This window comes from Arachis ipaensis, chromosome B3 (assembly GCF_059453495.1).
Source record: "Arachis ipaensis isolate K30076 ecotype BB chromosome B3, ASM5945349v1, whole genome shotgun sequence".
Taxonomy (NCBI): Eukaryota; Viridiplantae; Streptophyta; class Magnoliopsida; order Fabales; family Fabaceae; genus Arachis; species Arachis ipaensis.
Genome location: NC_142438.1, coordinates 43,097,588 through 43,116,061, shown reverse-complemented (window position 1 = coordinate 43,116,061; position 18,474 = coordinate 43,097,588). Strand labels below are relative to the sequence as shown.

The 18,474-nt window shown below is 28.9% G+C and overlaps 1 protein-coding gene across 1 annotated transcript; it reads left to right on the top strand.

Moving 5' to 3' along the window:
* Nucleotides 1-2,399: 2,399 nt before the first annotated feature.
* LOC107630383 (cytokinin dehydrogenase 3-like) lies at nt 2,400-6,760 on the top strand. The gene is made up of 5 exons (XM_016333491.3): nt 2,400-3,138; nt 3,729-3,856; nt 4,691-4,990; nt 5,131-5,399; nt 6,211-6,760. The coding sequence occupies exons 1-5, from the start codon at nt 2,505-2,507 to the stop codon at nt 6,509-6,511; spliced, it is 1,632 nt and encodes a 543-aa protein (XP_016188977.1). The 5' UTR covers nt 2,400-2,504; the 3' UTR covers nt 6,512-6,760.
* Nucleotides 6,761-18,474: the final 11,714 nt, after the last annotated feature.

Below are 18,474 nucleotides of genomic sequence, written 5' to 3'. Positions count from 1 at the left end.
ACTCGCGATAAAATCTTATATGCCTCGTCATCATGTATAACTAATAAAATTGAGTGTCTAAGAAAATCTCAAAAGGCAAAAGGCAAAATTAAAAGGATGAAAATTACTATATAATTATAATCACTATTGCAAGTTGAAATTAAATCCTATTTGAGTTATAATAACAACGAAAAATAGATTTTTATTAATGTAAGCACGCGATATATCGATTTGATTTCTTCAAAAATAGATCTTGTGCAATTTTTTCTATCTCTAAAACCTGTCTTAAAAGAATTTGGTATAGACATAATAAGTACTAAGTAGTAAAACACCTCACCATATTGATTTAGAATAAATATGAGAAAACAATAAAAGAAAGTAGTCTCAGTTAATATAAATTTTTATACATATACACCTTTTATTTTTGGTGTTAACAATTATGGATAAAAAATCAATATATATATATATATATATATATATATATATATATATATATAGATTTTTCTTTTATACTATAAAAATTACAAAAAAGTATACACAAAAAATTATATATGTTATTATTATATTATTGGCAAATTTTTATAGTGTGTTATGAATAGGATAAAGTGAGTCGGACTATCAAACAGATCAAAATTATGATATCTGAGTAAAAGAATTTATATCAATAAGTATAATTATGATATGTGATTAATAATTTATATAAAATAATTAAATTATTATTTATATATTATAAATTATAAATTTTAAAAAAATATCTAATGTTAATTTAAATTTTTTAAATTTATTATTTTGAGTTATAATTCATAAAATGAGGTTTTAAAGAGACTCGCTGACTTATCAAATTTGAACTAAAAAAAAAATTACAAAAAATAACATATCTGAATAACTTAAACCATATATATAATATAAAACATATTTGTCTAAACTAAAATTTGGCTTATTTTCGTCTTTACTTAAGAACATGATTTTGAAAATTAGACCAAATTAGTTAGTTCAACCGGATTAATCAATAATTAGTAACAAATTGGTTTGGTTGAGATAAAAAATCAATAGACAAAAAACACTACAAAAAAATGACTTTTAGTGACAAATGTTTAGGAGGTCATGGTATAATTGTCATTATTTATCTTATTTACTCTAATTTTTTTAAGAGCAGCCAAATATTTATAATTTTAGATTTTTTACTATATTCATGATTTGTTTTAGATTTTTTAGTATATTAACGATTTATAATTTCCTTTCTCGTTTACTCTTAAATTTTTGGATCAATTACTAACACTGAAAGTTAGGCTATTTTTAAAGGTACAACTTTAGATTATTGCTAACACTCAAATTGCTATATTGATATAATATAGTTATAGATTTAAAATTTTTTGTTGTTTAGATTTGTAACATAATTTATTATTTTTCAAGAGAATTTTGTGTATCAATATTTGTATTTAATAAAATATTTTATTTTGTAGTAATTAATTTGAATATATTTATATTATGCACAATAATAATTGTTCGCAAAAATAATTTTGAATTTTAAAAAACAAAGATAGTTACTTGCTTCTAAGAAAATGAGTATAATATAACTTAAAAAAATATTAAGGTTTTAGCGACAATAGTAATGACAACTAAAAGTAAATAACATTACAAATTTAGAATTATTTTTAGTGGCCATATAAATTGCGGTAAAATAGATTTTAGTGGCCATAGTAATGACAACTAAAAGTGAATAACATTAACATCTTAGAATTATTTTTTGTGGCCATATAAATTACTCCTAAAAGTTATATACTTTTGGTGGCTATTAAAAAGGTCTTTACCAACAATTGTTGTCCTAAAACCTTTTAACAATAAAGTATAAGAGAGTTAATATCTAATTACAGGTAAATATATTAGTGGCTATTTTTATTGTCGCTAAAAATAAAATAAATAACCACTAAAAATAATATTTCTAATAATAAAATTGATAAAAATTTAAAAAATTGGTCAAAAATCGATTAATCAATCAAATCCATATAATTTTTTAGTAGTTCACCAATTTAAAAAATAACACATAAAAATTATTTTATTTTATGATAACCAATTCAATTTCAATTTCAACCTTTAAACTTTTTGAACCTCACTCTATCAGTTGAGTTGAATGACCGGTTTTATATACATTCATTTCAAGCCTTGGGGTGTGCTTCATTTTAATTATCTATACAATTATTCATCACCTTACCTAATATCTTATAAATTCATATGCACTAATAATAAGAAAGTAAGAGTGTTGAACATGGTTATAAACAGAAAAGAAAGTAACTTTTTTCCATTTTTAAATTCATTCACTCAGAGACCAAAAGATTCCCCCCTCTCTCTCTCTCTCTCCCCCCCAAAAAGATTTCCATCCATTCCTCTCTGTCATGCAAACTCTCTTATTCTATTTATAGCCCCCTCACTCACTGATTCACACACCAATTACCAAAATCTCATAGAAAAAGAAAAAAAGAATTCCTCTTCTTCGATCCTCTTCAGACACAAAATAAATAAAAAAAATGGTTGAAAACTACCTTCCTGCTCCCACATACTTCATCCTTCTCCTAATAACCATAACACGCTTGATATCCACCGTTGGCAACAAAACTGAGCATTTGAACAACAACTCCCTCCTCTCATCGGACCTCATCTCCCGCCACAACCTCCACGACGACCCCGAGTCTCTAGAATCGGCTTCTAGAGACTTCGGCAACCTAGTCCATCATCTCCCGCGGGCAGTGTTCCACCCGCGGTCTCCACAAGACATAGCCTCCCTCGTGAAGACTTCGTACGAGAGCCCTGCCCCTTTCACGATATCCGTGAAGGGACAGGGCCACTCCACGAGGGGTCAGGCTATGGCCAGGGGAGGGGTGGTGGTGGACATGAGGGCCCTCAGAGAAGAAAATAATAGTAATAAGAAGAAGAACATTCGCGTGATTTGGAGAGAGGAAGGATACTATGGTGACGTGGGAGGGGAGGCGCTGTGGGCGGATGTGCTGCGGGAGGCGGCGGAGATGGGAGTTGCACCGGCTTCTTGGACCGATTACTTGTACTTGACTGTGGGAGGGACTCTCTCCAATGGCGGCATCAGTGGCCAGAGCTTCAAGTATGGACCCCAAATCAGCATTGTTCATGAAATGGATGTTATCACTGGTTTGTACACTTATTTAATTTACATTGCTTCTTCACGTTTCATTATTCACTTCTGTAAGGCTAAATATACAAAAATGTTTTGAAAACAATTTAATTACTGCTAAAATAATTCAGTAATATTAGATATAATAAATGTTAAAATTTTAAATAATTGTAGTTTAGCAGAAGTAAAGTAAAATGTAGTAAGTTAATTTGTAGAAGAAAACGTTTAAATTTTGAAATTATTTCCGCATATATATGAGAAATATTTACTTAATTGCTATATATTGCATCAATAATTGTGGTTATTAGCTCAGCATTTAGTATAATTTTTGTGTTATATATACCAATGTTTTTCACCGGGTCCCATGACTAAAAAAAAATACTAGCTTTTCAGAGAATATGTGATGTTGAGATCTAAGTATTATTTCGGCCATCAATAATTCTTCTCATAACAAACAATTAAAAAAAAAAGAACGGTGAATTTTGTTAGGCATATATAATGTTTGTTAGCTAAAAAAATAAAAAAGATATGCATGCATGCAAATTAATTAAATGCATTATGATAATAACATACAATTAACTAATTGGCAATTTTTTTTGGTTTTCAGGAAAAGGAGAACTAGTAACATGCTCTTCACACACAAATTCTGAGTTATTTCATGCGGTGCTTGGAGGCTTAGGACAATTTGGCATTATAACAAGGGCAAGAATTGCTCTTCACCCAGCACCAAAAATGGTATGCTTATAAAGATAGAGAAACTAATTAACCATACAATTTATCTTGCATTCTGGCTTTGTCTTGTAATAAGTGATCTATAAATAATTTTTCTCCGGAATAGTAACTATATGATTTAATCGGTGCATGTCACATTATTATACACTCCAAATAATGTCATTGTCCAAAAAGCCCTCCGTTGCCAATTTTCTTGGCAGCTAGCAACACCATATACACCATTCACGCACATTATGCTAACTAGTGCATATATTATTATTTACCATATCATGAAAAAGAAACATACACTAATGAAAATTGGACGAGTTATTACTAATAATGATATACATATTGTCTACGAGTTTGGACAACTGGATGTGAATAATTGAATCTTGAAGTTTATATTAGTATTTGCCTTTTGACAAAATAATATAAATGCAAGAAATTGAAGTCCATATATATGCTATGTTGAAATTCATAACATGTGAGTCCTAATAAATCTTAGAGCATATAAATAATAGTGCTTGCTGTCTCTTCTCATCAATGACCAAAAATCTCCATTTTGGTTTATCAAACTCAACTAACAACCCTGTTTGACAAGACTTGAAATTGAAATTGTGTCTCTCTACACAGTGTGTTCCCACTAGAGACTCTTAATTAACACACAAATAAAGTTGGTGATGAGACCTATCAAAAGGGATTTTGAGGCATGAAGTGTTATATATATAATAATAATTAACCACAATAATAGTAATAATATAACTTTGTACTAATTAATTTGATAAAAATGCTTGCTAATGAGGTAAGATAATGAGTAGTAATAGAATGGCCTAATTGATGTTGATTTTTTGTTGGCAGGTGAAATGGGTCAGGCTTCTATACAATGACTTTTCTGCTTTTACCAAAGACCAAGAGCGATTAATCTCAATCAATGGAAGGAAACACAATAATAATGATAATAATGATGATGATGTTGCATTGGATTATGTGGAAGGGATGCTACTAATGCACCAAGGACCCATAAATAATTGGAGATCTTCTTTCTTCCCTTTAGCCGACCATCCAAGAATCATTTCCCTAGTAACTCAACATAGCATCCTTTATTGTCTTGAATTGGCCAAATATTATGATGAAAAATCTGAAAACAATGTGGACAAGGTATATATATATATATTGCTCATTTTGTCTTTTTCCTTTCTTCCTTTTTTTTGAAGAAAAAAAAAAGTTTCCTTCTCACCATAATAATTAACCCTTTTCATGCAAACTACATTGTCTTTCTTGTTTGTGTATATATGTAGGAAATGCAAGGTTTGCTTGAAGGACTTAGCTATATGCCGGGATTTTATTATGAGAAAAAAGTGTCATATGTTGAGTTCTTGAATAGAGTCAGAAGTGGAGAGTTGAAGCTTCAGTCACAAAGACAATGGGATGTTCCTCATCCATGGCTTAATTTGTTTATACCCAAATCTCAAATCATGGATTTTGATTCCGGCGTATTCAAGAATATCATTTTCAAACGAAACATCACCACAGGACCTGTCTTGATTTACCCCATGAATAGAAGCAAGTAAGCCTTGGATTAACAACAACAATAATATATTATTACTATTATTATTATTGTAATTATTAATTAATTAATTAATGAAATTAATTAATTAACGAGTGCGTTAGAATATTAGGAAAAGGTAAAAAGCTTTTACTTTTACCTTTTTTAACGTGTCATTAATATACTCTAAACTAACTAATTATACTAGGTATATATATTGGTATCGAAAATGTTTGGTAATCAAAGAAAATCAGTCAAAAACAGTCATAACTTGCTTTATTTAGTATTTATTAATTCTTGCGATAATTAATTAATGCTAAATAAGACAAATTTTGACTGTTTTTTTTGTCTACCTAACATTACCCGGTAGGTATATACGAAAAATCAGTCACAAAATTTGCCACTAATATAATTAATTTAGGTTGTTTAAGTGATAAGTTTTTGTTAGTTCTTTTAAGTAAGTGTTAGGGATCGAATTCTTTCTTGTGTATGCAACAATCTATTAGTTAACAGAATACCCTTAAATAGAGCTCACATTCACGATGAATTAGTTTTTAATCAGTCGAGTTGAGAGATACAATGAAAAATAAAAAAAAATTAACTACTGATATAAAATATATATTAAAATATTAAAAATATTAAAAAATTAAACAATACATAATGATCGCTGATTTAGTAATTAATTTTTTGTGTAGATATATATTTTTTTAAACAAAATTAAATTATGTGTGTGTATCATTGAGGTACTCCTTAGTTAATTCACAAATCTATCTTGTCCATTAAAGTTGAGTAATTGGAAGTTAATATGTAATTAATTAATTACTTGTTTCAGGTGGGACAAAAGAATGTCAGCATCTATACCAGAAGAGGAGGATATCTTTTATACAGTTGGATTTTTGCACTCAAGTGGATTTGATAATTGGAAGGCATTTGATGCTCAAAACAAAGAAATCTTGAAATTTTGTAATGATGCTGGAATTAAGGTTAAGCAATATCTTCCCCACTACAGCACACAAGAAGATTGGACAAAACACTTTGGCCCTAATAAATGGAGGACTTTCTTGGAAAGAAAACTCCAATTTGATCCAAGAATGATTCTATCACCTGGGCAGAGAATCTTCAACAAAGATTAACTATTATTTTAAAAATATTTTATTTTTAAATCAAGGTTATCACAAATATTAGAAACTCCGATTTAAACGTTTTTCACAAAGGCTATGCTTCAAGTTGCCCATCATACAGTATGAGGCATAACTTAGTTTTGATGGAGTGACAGATGTCAAATTTATCTAAAAAAGAATATTTATTTTAATTCTGCCATCCAAAATCGGTTAAAAAAATTTTCAAGTGTACCGTTGTATTGGTATTTCAGTAATTTTTAAGCGTTGATCTTAATTATAAAAAATATATATAATAGATATAATTAAGATTAATGGTTAACAATTACTGAAACACCGATATACTTGAAAACTTTCCAATAGGTTATGTATGTATGGTGGGTCTAGCTGAGTTCACTAACTAGCTGGGCACAGGTGTACACACATAATGTCCCAGGCTTCAGATCATAGCCTTTGTTTGTACTTTAATATATTTGTTAGATGGGGTGGGGTTAAAAGCTGCATGACTTTAATTTGGCATATATATAAATCAGGTTACACATACCCTTAGATACGTTAGGTTGACAAAATCATATGTGAAAGGTGCACAATGCTAGCTGTATCTTCTTTCCTTTTTCTTCTTCTTCTTCTCTTTCTCTCTCTCCCCCCTAATTGTGTAGAGAGGAAAAGATTATAATTGAGGAAATTTCATAATGTTCTTCTTAGTCTTTCATTGTTAATGGGAAATGAGTGTGTTTGGTGCATTAATGATTCTTTGTCTTTGTTATATATTAGTGTATAATAATAATTTCATTTTACCTTTCTAATTTTGTGCAGTGGAACCTAGCAATAATTGAGATCCTAGGTTAACAAATTAAATCAAATGAATGAACATCATTATTATTATTATTATTATTATTATTATTATTATTATTATTATTATTATTATTATTATTATTATTATTATTATTATGCCTTAACGAAGAGTCCTCGCTGTGTGGCATAATAATTAATCATCGTAGGTTTGCTAGATAGACGTGCATGATGATGGCTTTCAAATACTATATATATATAAAATTATTCACTGCAAAGATCTTTGTTCATAATAATAATAATGTGTTGTGTATAGAAAAGATAACGCTGCTTTAATTTACAAGAGAATGCAACAAATAAAGCAGCTGATGATAGCTCCTAATCAATTAGAGAATCAAAACTATTAAAGAAATGATACTGTTGTAGTCCTTAAAGGGAAACTAATATTTAAATTGAAGAGTCTAGTAGAGATGAATAATTGGGATTCCTTCAAGGGAATGGAACCTATGTATGTCTCTTAATATTTATTTTTGTTGGAGATATTATTATTGAGTATCTCCCAAGTGAAATACAAGTGGTACAACAATCATGAGTATTTTAATTTAAAGTTTGGATTCTAAATGTCCCCAGCCTCCCTTTAATTTTCTTTTCACAGTATGTATAAAAGTATATTTTTCGAATAAAACTAAAATCAATTAAAGTACGAAGAAACGAATATAGCAATATTTTTTAACATTAATATTAGCACAATATTGCACCTCAGAAAGTTAAAAAGGAATGATCCATGCGCGCACTACAGTAAATTCTTTTGCGAAGAATGGGAATATATAGAAGAAGAATAGTACTGTATATTTAAGTCTAATTAAATTAGTATAATATTAATAAATATCGGTTATAAATGAATAATATTGGGTATGTTTAAAATGAGTAGAATAATTATGTGATTATTGGATGCGCCATATTTATATAGATTATTAGATTTTATTAGATGAAAATCAAAGGCTAATATGAAAGAAGAGTATTGATGGATTCTAATAAATACAGAATATCCTAGTACATAAATAAATATTTTAAATAGCAATACTTTAATATACAATACTTTAAATGGCAACAAAATCTTTTATTCTTAAATAATTAAATATAAAATATATAAATACAAAAATATGAATATTCTTTATTCAATAAGATTAATTATTATGCAAAAAATTTTTATGATATTAAAAAATTATATTAAAATAAAATTTTAAACTGTAATATAAAAATATAAAATAATTAAAATTTTATTTTATATTACTTGACAAATAATTAAATTATTATATTCAAAATTTATTAACTAACTAATTTTATTAAAGATATTATTATATAATATAATTTTTTATCAAAATATTTTAAAAATATAATTTATTTAAAATATTATATATAATACATGAAAATATTAACCTTTTAATTTTTTTTTATTTTTATCAAAAAACAGAATAAATAATATAATTCTAAAAATATGTCTATCATATTATATATTTATTTATATTAGTAAGACTTAAACTAATCAACTTTACGTAATTAAAAATATAAAACATATAAATACAAAAAAATTATTTTAAAAATATTATGATATTTGTACACTAATTTCTTATATATATATATATATATATATATATATATATAACCTGGTCGAGTTAGAGAATAAAAAATTTAACTAAAACAATAAAAAAATACTTGAAAATAATAAAAATAATAAATGATCTTATTATAATTATATAATTTTAAATATTATATATATGAAACTATAAATGTTAAATGTAAAAAATAATTTTGAATTATTATCTACTTAATATTACCACAAAATAAATATGAATAAAAAAGACTAGAGGAGAGAACCATAAAGTGGCATATATATTAGAGAGTCTAAAAAATAAAAGAATATATATCAATCCTATATTAGTCACTATTATATACACATATAATACATATACGTAGTTGATATATATTATTTATTCAGTTTTTCTTAAAAAAAAATACTTTCATGTATTATATATAATATTTTAAATAAACTATATTTTGACAAATATTTGATAAAAAATTATATTATATAATAATATTTAAAAAAAATAGTTAGTTAATAAATATTAAATGTAATAATCTAATTATTTATCAAGTAATATAAAACAGAATATAATTAATTTTATATTTTTATGTTGGAGTTTAAAATATTATTTTAATATAATTTTTTAATATTATAAAAAATTTTCATAGTAATTAATTTTAATAAATAAAAAATATTTATTTTTTGTATTTATATGTTTTACATTTTTAATTACGTAAGTTTGATTAGTTTAGGTCTTACTAATATAAGTAAATATATAATGTGATAGGTATGTATTTAGAATTATATTATTTATTTTATTTTTCTGAAAAAAAATGAGAAAAATAAAAAAGATTAATGTTTTCATGTATTATATATAATATTTTAAATAAATTATATTTTCGAAATATTTTGATGAAAAATTATTTTATATAATAATATCTTTAACAAAATTAGTTAGTTAATAAATTTTGAATATAATAATCTAATTATTTATCAAGTAATATAAAATAAAATTTTAATATAATTTTTTAATATTATAAAAATTTTCTGCATAATAATTAATTTTATTAAATAAAGAATACTCATATTTTTGTATTTATATGTTTTATATTTAATTATTTAAGAATAAAAGATTCTGTTGCTATTTAAAGTATTGTGTATTAAAGTATTACCATTTAAAGCATTTATTTATGTATTAGGATATTCTATATTTATTAAAGTCCATCAATGTTCTTCTTTCATATTAGCTTTTGATTTTCATCAAATAAAATCTAATGGTCTATATAAATGTGGCGCATCTAATAAGCACATAATTGTTGTGCTCATTTTAGACATACCCAAAAGCACTATTATCTATATCACCATGCTGAGAATAAGTTGATATATATCAACAATAACATTTTGTAAAACAGTCAAAGTTGTACCATAAAAATTTATCAAACTGTAAATAGAAGAAAAATTATGAGAACCCCATAGAGTATCGCTTACTCGTTACAAAGTACCAATTTGATTTACCCTTTTACCAGTTTTAAGTTTATCAATCTCTAATAAATAAACAATTTCATCTATCTTGGAAGCATACAACTTATCATGTCAGTTACTAGAAGAACAAATAGTGTTGACAATGAAAGTTAATTTAAAAAAAAAACTAATTAATGTACAGGAATAATTTCTCTAAATGCAGCAACCAATACAAATTATAATCAATGAGCAAAACAATTGATATAATAAGTATAAGGATAATATTTTAAGAGTAATGCTTGTAACCATTTCCATTCTCCTCTCATATTATTGAATATATATTAGAGGCATCAAGACCATATCTAATACGTGCTCAAAAGGATATTTTTGTCATTTTAGAGATAATATACAGAATGGTAATCTTGTCATGTTCAAAAATCTAAATACTAGAAGAATTATATTATATTAATCTTGAACATCAAAGAGACAAAGAGTTTATCTAAAAAATAATGATGCTAACTTGTTGGCACTCATAAATGAAAAAATGCACCAATTGTTAGCTAAAGAATTAAAAAAAGATAAGATCTATTGGACAAAATAAGGACAACAAGAAGCTTAAGAGTTCCTTTCAAGTTCATTTAGGAGGTACAAAATTCAAATTCATTTTATTAAAATTAAATTTAGTTTATTATCAGGATTTTTCAAAATATTTTTTATTTTATTTTGATTTGTTTAGTAGTATTTTTAAGCATTTAAAATTTAAAACAAATATGATCTAATCTAATAAGATCAAATTTGATTTATATTGGTTATTGTATATTTAGGAGTTTAAAACTTAAATCAAATCTAATTTAATCTAATAAGATCAAATTTGATTTAAATTAGTTATCATAACTTTAGGAGTTTAAATTTCAATCAAATCTGATTTGATATACTAAGATCAAATATAATTAAAATTAATTAGAATTAATTTTGGAGTCATATCTTTTATTTAATTTTAGATTTTATTATTTATTCTAGGAAGATTTGGCTCACTTTTAGGCTTATTAATTAGCGGTCTATTTAAACAAATCTGTAAGACATTTTATAAAGTTTTTTTATGAATAAATTTTATGGATGCTTTTTTTATGCACTTTTTTTATGTGTATTCAAGTGAGATGTGTGATTGTTTTGCTTGTTGCATGAAGAAATTGAAAGATCCAACCTAAAGTAATTTTTAGGGATAAGTACTGTTTTGGTTCATAAAGTTTGGGGTCGAAATCGAAATCGTCCCTAATATTTTTTTGGTTCAAAATAGTCCCAAACGTTAAATTTAGTATAAAATTATCTTTTTGATAAATTTATCCTTGATAAAATTTGATAATTGAAAACACTCCTCTACGCCCTCCTTTCCACCATTGTCTTTGATCAGCCTCCATCATCTTCCAAGACTTGCACTTGCAAGCAGTGGCTGCGACGTTCCTTTGTGGTTTTGAAAGCCGTTAAGCGGGAAGAATGAGCGAACAATGACAGGAACATACTTGGATTGAAAAATGTTGTTGACGGTTGTGTTCTCTGCTATAACATGGACGAAGAGTGATCCTTGATTGTTATAGAGGATGTGACATATGGTGGTCTCGTATTTGTCACTATGGTTATGATGAAACGGCTTGTGAGAGGTGGAAAGAAGGTGAGAGTGGTGGAGTTGCGGAAGTAGATAAGATATTTTTTAATGTATTAAACAGTGAAAAAGTGAGATCCCATGGGGTTAGATGGATTTTATGGAGCAGTAACCCTGTTGGTTTAGAGCTTGAACTAGGTTACTTGAGATGATATGGGTAAATCCCATGGTGTATATAAAGGTGTGCCTTCTTTGTTATATGTGAAGAATTTGAAGTATGGTATTGTTAGTGGTGGTGACTATAGAGGAGGAGGCAGTAGTGTGGTGGTAGATGTGATGTCATTGAAATAAAAAAAAAAGGTATTTCTGTCATTTAAAAAATTATTGTGTTCAAAAGGATGATTTTAATACTAAACAGAACGTTGAAAATCATTTTGATGAACAAAAAAAGGTTATGAACGATTTTAATTTTGACACCAGATATTAGCAACCAAAACAATACTTAATTTTTAGTTAGGTCTTTCAATTTTATTCCTTTGATCTAGGTTGTCATAGATATGTTCTTTGAAGATCTAGTAAAGAAAATACTTCTGGTGACTTAGTTTGCTAAAAACCAATTTTTTAGAGGTCTAATAGAAAAACTAATATCCTTTATCCTTTTATTGTTATCTTTTTATTTCGGTTGTGTCTTTTATTCCTCGTACTTTTTTTTCCTTATCAATATTGGGAAAGAACACCATACAATTCTTGTTTAAGAGAACGATGTGTAGTATCTTTAACATGTATAAGATCAACAAACGCTCTCGAATAAAATCATGTATATTCACAAATCTTAAAACAAGTGTCATTTATTCTCTTCTAGATTCATCACAAGCTTCCTCTACTATAATGTAAATCTATATGTTTTTCACAATATGTTTTATCTCACCTTATTTGAAAGAATATGCAAGATGTCTATTTGAATTTAATGTGAACTATACCAAATATTATATGGAATATTTTTTTAACACAGTCTTTGTAACTTCATCACCATAAGATATTATGAGTCTCATCAAGGCTTCTAAAAACATAAACTTAAAATGTTAGTCGACAAATTACATCAATGGAGAATTTTAGACTTAAATGGTTCGTTTAAATTTTCTAAAAAGTATGATCCTAAATTACATTTTGGATATGGCATATATACTTCATTCGATAATCTAGACATGTTCTAATTACACTATTGTGTAATGAACAAGAATCATCTCCAATATACTTAAAAAAAGAGCACAATTCACTGATTTCACTCTATTATTAACTTTTTTTAACTACTAAATTCTTTGCTAATAAAAACATCAGACTCAAAATGTCCACTGAATTTTTTAGTAACTAAATAACAAATAAATAATATCTAACATCTTCAAAAAGTAAATACTCTAATCATAAAAAAAAATACCAAACCAAACATATTGAAAATTCTCTAATATGCTCTAACTGCATTATTGTGTTTTAAACAATGAACCATAGGTGAATAGCTAAAGTGTTTTCCCAAGACCTTGCATTGATGACAATAGATCCTTCATAATTCACCAAAGCCATTTTACCTTCTTTCATAAAGGGAGTAAACTACCATTTCTACCCATAAAAGTTGAAAACGCTGACATATCTACCCATAAAAAACAGAAATTACCATTTGTACCCATAAAATATGATTTTTACAAGCAAAATTATCCAAACTCTAAAAAATTAAATAAAATTCCTAAACTACCCTTCTCTCCACCACTACCACTATCATCTCCTCCCCCTCCTCTCTCTCTCTCTCTCTCTCTCAATATTCCGATAGTGCAAGTCTTGCAAGCTTCGATGGTGCAACCAGCTCTCCCCACCCGTGGAGCATTGGGCCTTCACCCCCGAAGAGGACGACACCATAATCAGAGCTCACGCTCGGTTCGGCAACAAGTGGGCCACCATAGCCCGACTCCTTTTTGGCAGAACCGATAATGCCATTAAGAACCACTGGAACTCCACCCTCAAATGCAAGTACGCCTCCATGGGCCCCATCGACGATCCTTACTTCGCACAGCCACTCAAATGCTTCGTCAGCACCAGCGCCGCCGTACCCGTGTCAACGGTGGTGGTGAGGTACTCGTTGCCGACGGTGATGGCGACGACGGAGGTGGCGGGCCGTGGCCCAACTCATCCATGCCATTCACGACTTTTAGTCCCCTGTTTTTTATTTTCTTCTCGCTCCTTTTCATAACTCAATCTTCAACCTCCTTAGGCAAAGACCCGAACTTTAGCTTCAGCTCCTGCTGCATAACAAAAGCATCAACTATAGTGTTGCTATTATTGCTTATATTAGTAGTAGTAGTGGTAGTTTCGACTGGAAACCCTAATCTCCTGAGATCGTTGATTCCAATATTGGAGTTGGGAATTGGGGTTAGGGTTTGGGGTACACCAGGAGGAGGGGCAAACAGATTATGAGTCAACCCGAAGAGATTTTGCAGGTAAGAGAGAGTGTGGGGGTAAGAAATCTGAAGATGGTTCTGTTGTTGTTGATGATGGTGAAGTCCTTTTTCTGGGTTGAAATTTGAAGAAGCAGAAGAGAGAGAGAAAAGCAAAACACAGAAGGAAAGCGAGAGAAAGTGAAAGAGAAAGGAGTTGGTAGAGTTGACGGATTATGGCGGCGGCGACGAGCTCAGAAAATGGAAGGAGAGAGAGAGAGGATGGGTTAGTGGTGGTGGTGGAAGTGGTGGGGAAAAGATGAGAACATTGAGAGAGAGAGAGGGAGGGGGGAGGGGAGGAGATGATAGTGGTAGTGGTAGAGAGAAGGGTAGTTTAAGAATTTTATTTAATTTTTTAGGGTTTGGATAATTTTGCTTGTAAAAACTATTTTTTATGGGTACAAATGGTAATTTCTGTTTTCTATGGGTAGATATATCAGCGTTTTCAACTTTTATGAGTAGAAATGGTAGTTTACTCTTCGTAAAGTTTACTGATAGAATTGTGCCACTCCCTTATCCTCTTGACACCATATATAGCTAGATCATTTCCGTCAATAACATCATTAAGAACACTACAACTAAAATTATTTTTATTGACAAATTTTTAGTGGCAATAACATAATGGCCATTCACTACAAGGTTTTTGTTTATTTGTGGCAGTTTTTTCTCTTATTTGTGGAGGTTTATAACCCCCACCAAATGATTTGTGGGGGTTTTCAAAACCCCCAAAATTTGAGGTGCCACGAGGTCTTTTGTGGGAGTTTTTAAAAACCTCCACAATCTATTCAGTGGGGGTTTTATATGTGTTTAGTGAGAGTTTTATATTGAACTTTTGTGACAGTTTAAAATTACTTTTGTGATAGTTTAAAAATTCCACAAATTAATTTTTAAAATTAACAAAAATTAACTATTTTGTGAGATTTTCAAACCTACACAAATCCTGTAATTATTTATTTATTTTTAATTTCAAATCATTCATTAATCTCATCTCATTTACATACTCTCATCTCATTAATTAGCTACTTATCAATCATAGAATTTTCTATCAAAATTCAACACCAAGAGTGTTTTTTGCACATGAGTCAAAATACACAAGGATCAATTCCATGGAGTTTCCATTCATAATTTTTTACCCCAATACAACGAAGAGGTATATATTACAAGAACAAACATGAATCTAGAATTAAATTGCACTACATGAAAGTTACAACCTTATCCAGATTGGAAGTGTTCTTCAAAAATTGAGCAACTGAAGCAGGTTTATTTTTCCACTAACTTACAATAATATCCACACAAAAAAAAATCAGTTTCAAACCCAATATGGAAGTTCAATGAAACTATAGAGAATTTTAAAGTAACTAAACCTCGAATGAACTACTTGTTTCCCATATAATTGAAGCTGTTTGAGAAACAGCAACAGCAATTTGGATCAGTATTTTGAGTACCCTGAGTTATTTTTGATAGAGGTGTAACCTACATGTTAAATTGAAAGACAATAGAGATTATTGTATTCACCAACACGTACATGAATAAACTAAATGATGTTCATGCCACACAAAATCACTGTCAGATTTTACCATTCTTTCAAACAAGCATATGTGGATCCTTACATACTTTTTCCAGCATCCTACAAACCAACACCACATCAAATTAGGTGATTGAGTTAAATAAATAACAATAAAAAAGAAAAAAAATGAACAAACAGAAATTGAACTTAGGTGATTGAGGAGAAAATCAAACGCGTCGACGGATAAGCTTGATGGAGGCGCCGGCGGTGGCTACGAACTCACTCTCTCTGATCTCAAAAGCTATGGCGTGTAGACGAAGGAAACAACACATTGACATAGAAGCTTGATGGCGGCAACGACGAGGACATGAATGGCGACAGTGGCGAGCTTACTCTCCCTCTGATCTCGAACACTGGAGCGAGCTTGATGGTAATAATGGAGAAGAGATGAAAGTGGTGGCGGTAGATCTAGGATTTCAGATCTCACATAAACATTGATTTGGATTTTGGACTATTTTGGACTTGAGATTTTTAAATTTTAACTAGCATTAATTAATGGGAGTTTTAGATTATGCCACAAATAAAATAGATTGGGGAGGTTTTAAAAAACTTCCATAAAAAAATCCCATAAATAAATAGAAATCTTGTAGTGATTATATATTTTATTTAAGTTATATTTTTGTAGTAATTATATATTTGTTGTTGTTACTATATATTATAATGACAATTATATACTTTTTCTAGCCATTAAAAAGATCTTAACTAATAAATATATAATTGCTGCAAAAACTTTTTAGCTGCAAAACATAAAATGACTAATGTCTAATTACTGATAAATATATTAATAATTATTCTTATTATCGCTAAAAGCAAAATAAATGTCCGCTAAAAATTATTTTTCTAGAAATAAAGCAGTTTTGGTATGGTATCTCTAACCACTTTATTCGCAAAGGAGATCCTAAACCCGTTAAATCCCTCCTCTCTAACACTAGATGCATCCATCTCCACGTTCTCCTCTTTATAGCTTCCTTCGACATGGCCGATGCCTCACCATGTTTCCCATTCTCAAGATCGCTCGCCATCCGCTCTCCATTCTCTTTGAATTTGGTATCTTTATGTTATACCATGTACTAGATTGCAAGAGCCAAAAACTAACCAAATAATAGTACTTGTAGCTTTTTTTTTTTTTTTTTGGTAATAAGTACTTGTAGCTTTACTATATATGAATAAACTCAATAAGTTGTTGATTGTCATTCTTCTAAGCTACTTGAAAGGTTTTTTCTTCCACTAAAACCGCAACTAGCAGACCTACCTTACTACATTCTCTATCTAAAGTATCTTTTAGTGTGTATTGTCACACACCAAAGCAAAAGCACTTGATATATACCACTCTTGAAAAATTAAACTAATTTGTTGCTCAATATAAATTATAATTCGATTTTTATTGCTCATGATAAGTTATAATTTGATCTTTAATTAATTGTATATTCATTTTTAACTTGTAACTAATGATATTATTATTCATTATTACCAACTTCATGACCGAACAATCATAATATTCATGTTATTCATCAACCTAATAATGTATATATTAAACATTTTTTTACCTCCTCACAAAGAGAGATTTACAAATTTTTACAAACTAATATCATATTTTATGTTTTTATATTTACTTCTGACATTCTATATTTATTGAATTTTTATATATTTCTAAAATATTTACTGATTTGAGTATCAAAATATTTTTTACAAATACATCTTCACTTATTTTTTGTTTGACTCTAACCATAATTATTGAAGAACGATCGATAAAGAACTTTCCAACCCAATTATAACTCAGAATCACCATCTGATTCTGTCTACGTACTCTATAAGAAAGGATTTGAATGAGGAATCTCATCGTCGATAAACTAGACTTCAAAACAATATTACCAACATCGGAACATAAATAAACCCAAAAGTAAAATTAAATAAATAACAACAGAAAAACACAATCTTTAGCTTGGTTCTGTTATTACTTTAACCTATCTCATACTCTTAAAAGGGATAATTCCACAAATTAATAAAATTTGCAACTTATGAGTTTTATATGAATAAGTTGCAAATTTTTTACAAAACATACTAATATGGCTGCACATAGATCGGATAATATCCGTATATATGCGATATTTATTCACATCCAATCCACATTTTGTGGATATTATCCGATCCGTAGAGTCATTGGATTGAATAGTGGATATTGCCATGATATCCGCAGATACGATCCGCATATCCACGGATCCGCACCCATAATATAAATACTATAGTTAAGAAATAGAAACCTAACGGCGCTGCTCTCCCTCTTCTCTCTCACCTAGACCTAGTCCCATTCCCTGGCATCCATCACTGCCGTTTACCTCATCCATCACTTCCATTCACCTCTGTCACCGCATCTCCTCCATCGACATCTCAGACCACTGAGACCACGTCTACTTCTTCGTCTCCATTGTCACGTCGTTGTCTCCTCCTTTGGCATGGCGATCGTCTCCTCCATCGGTGTGATTGTCGTCT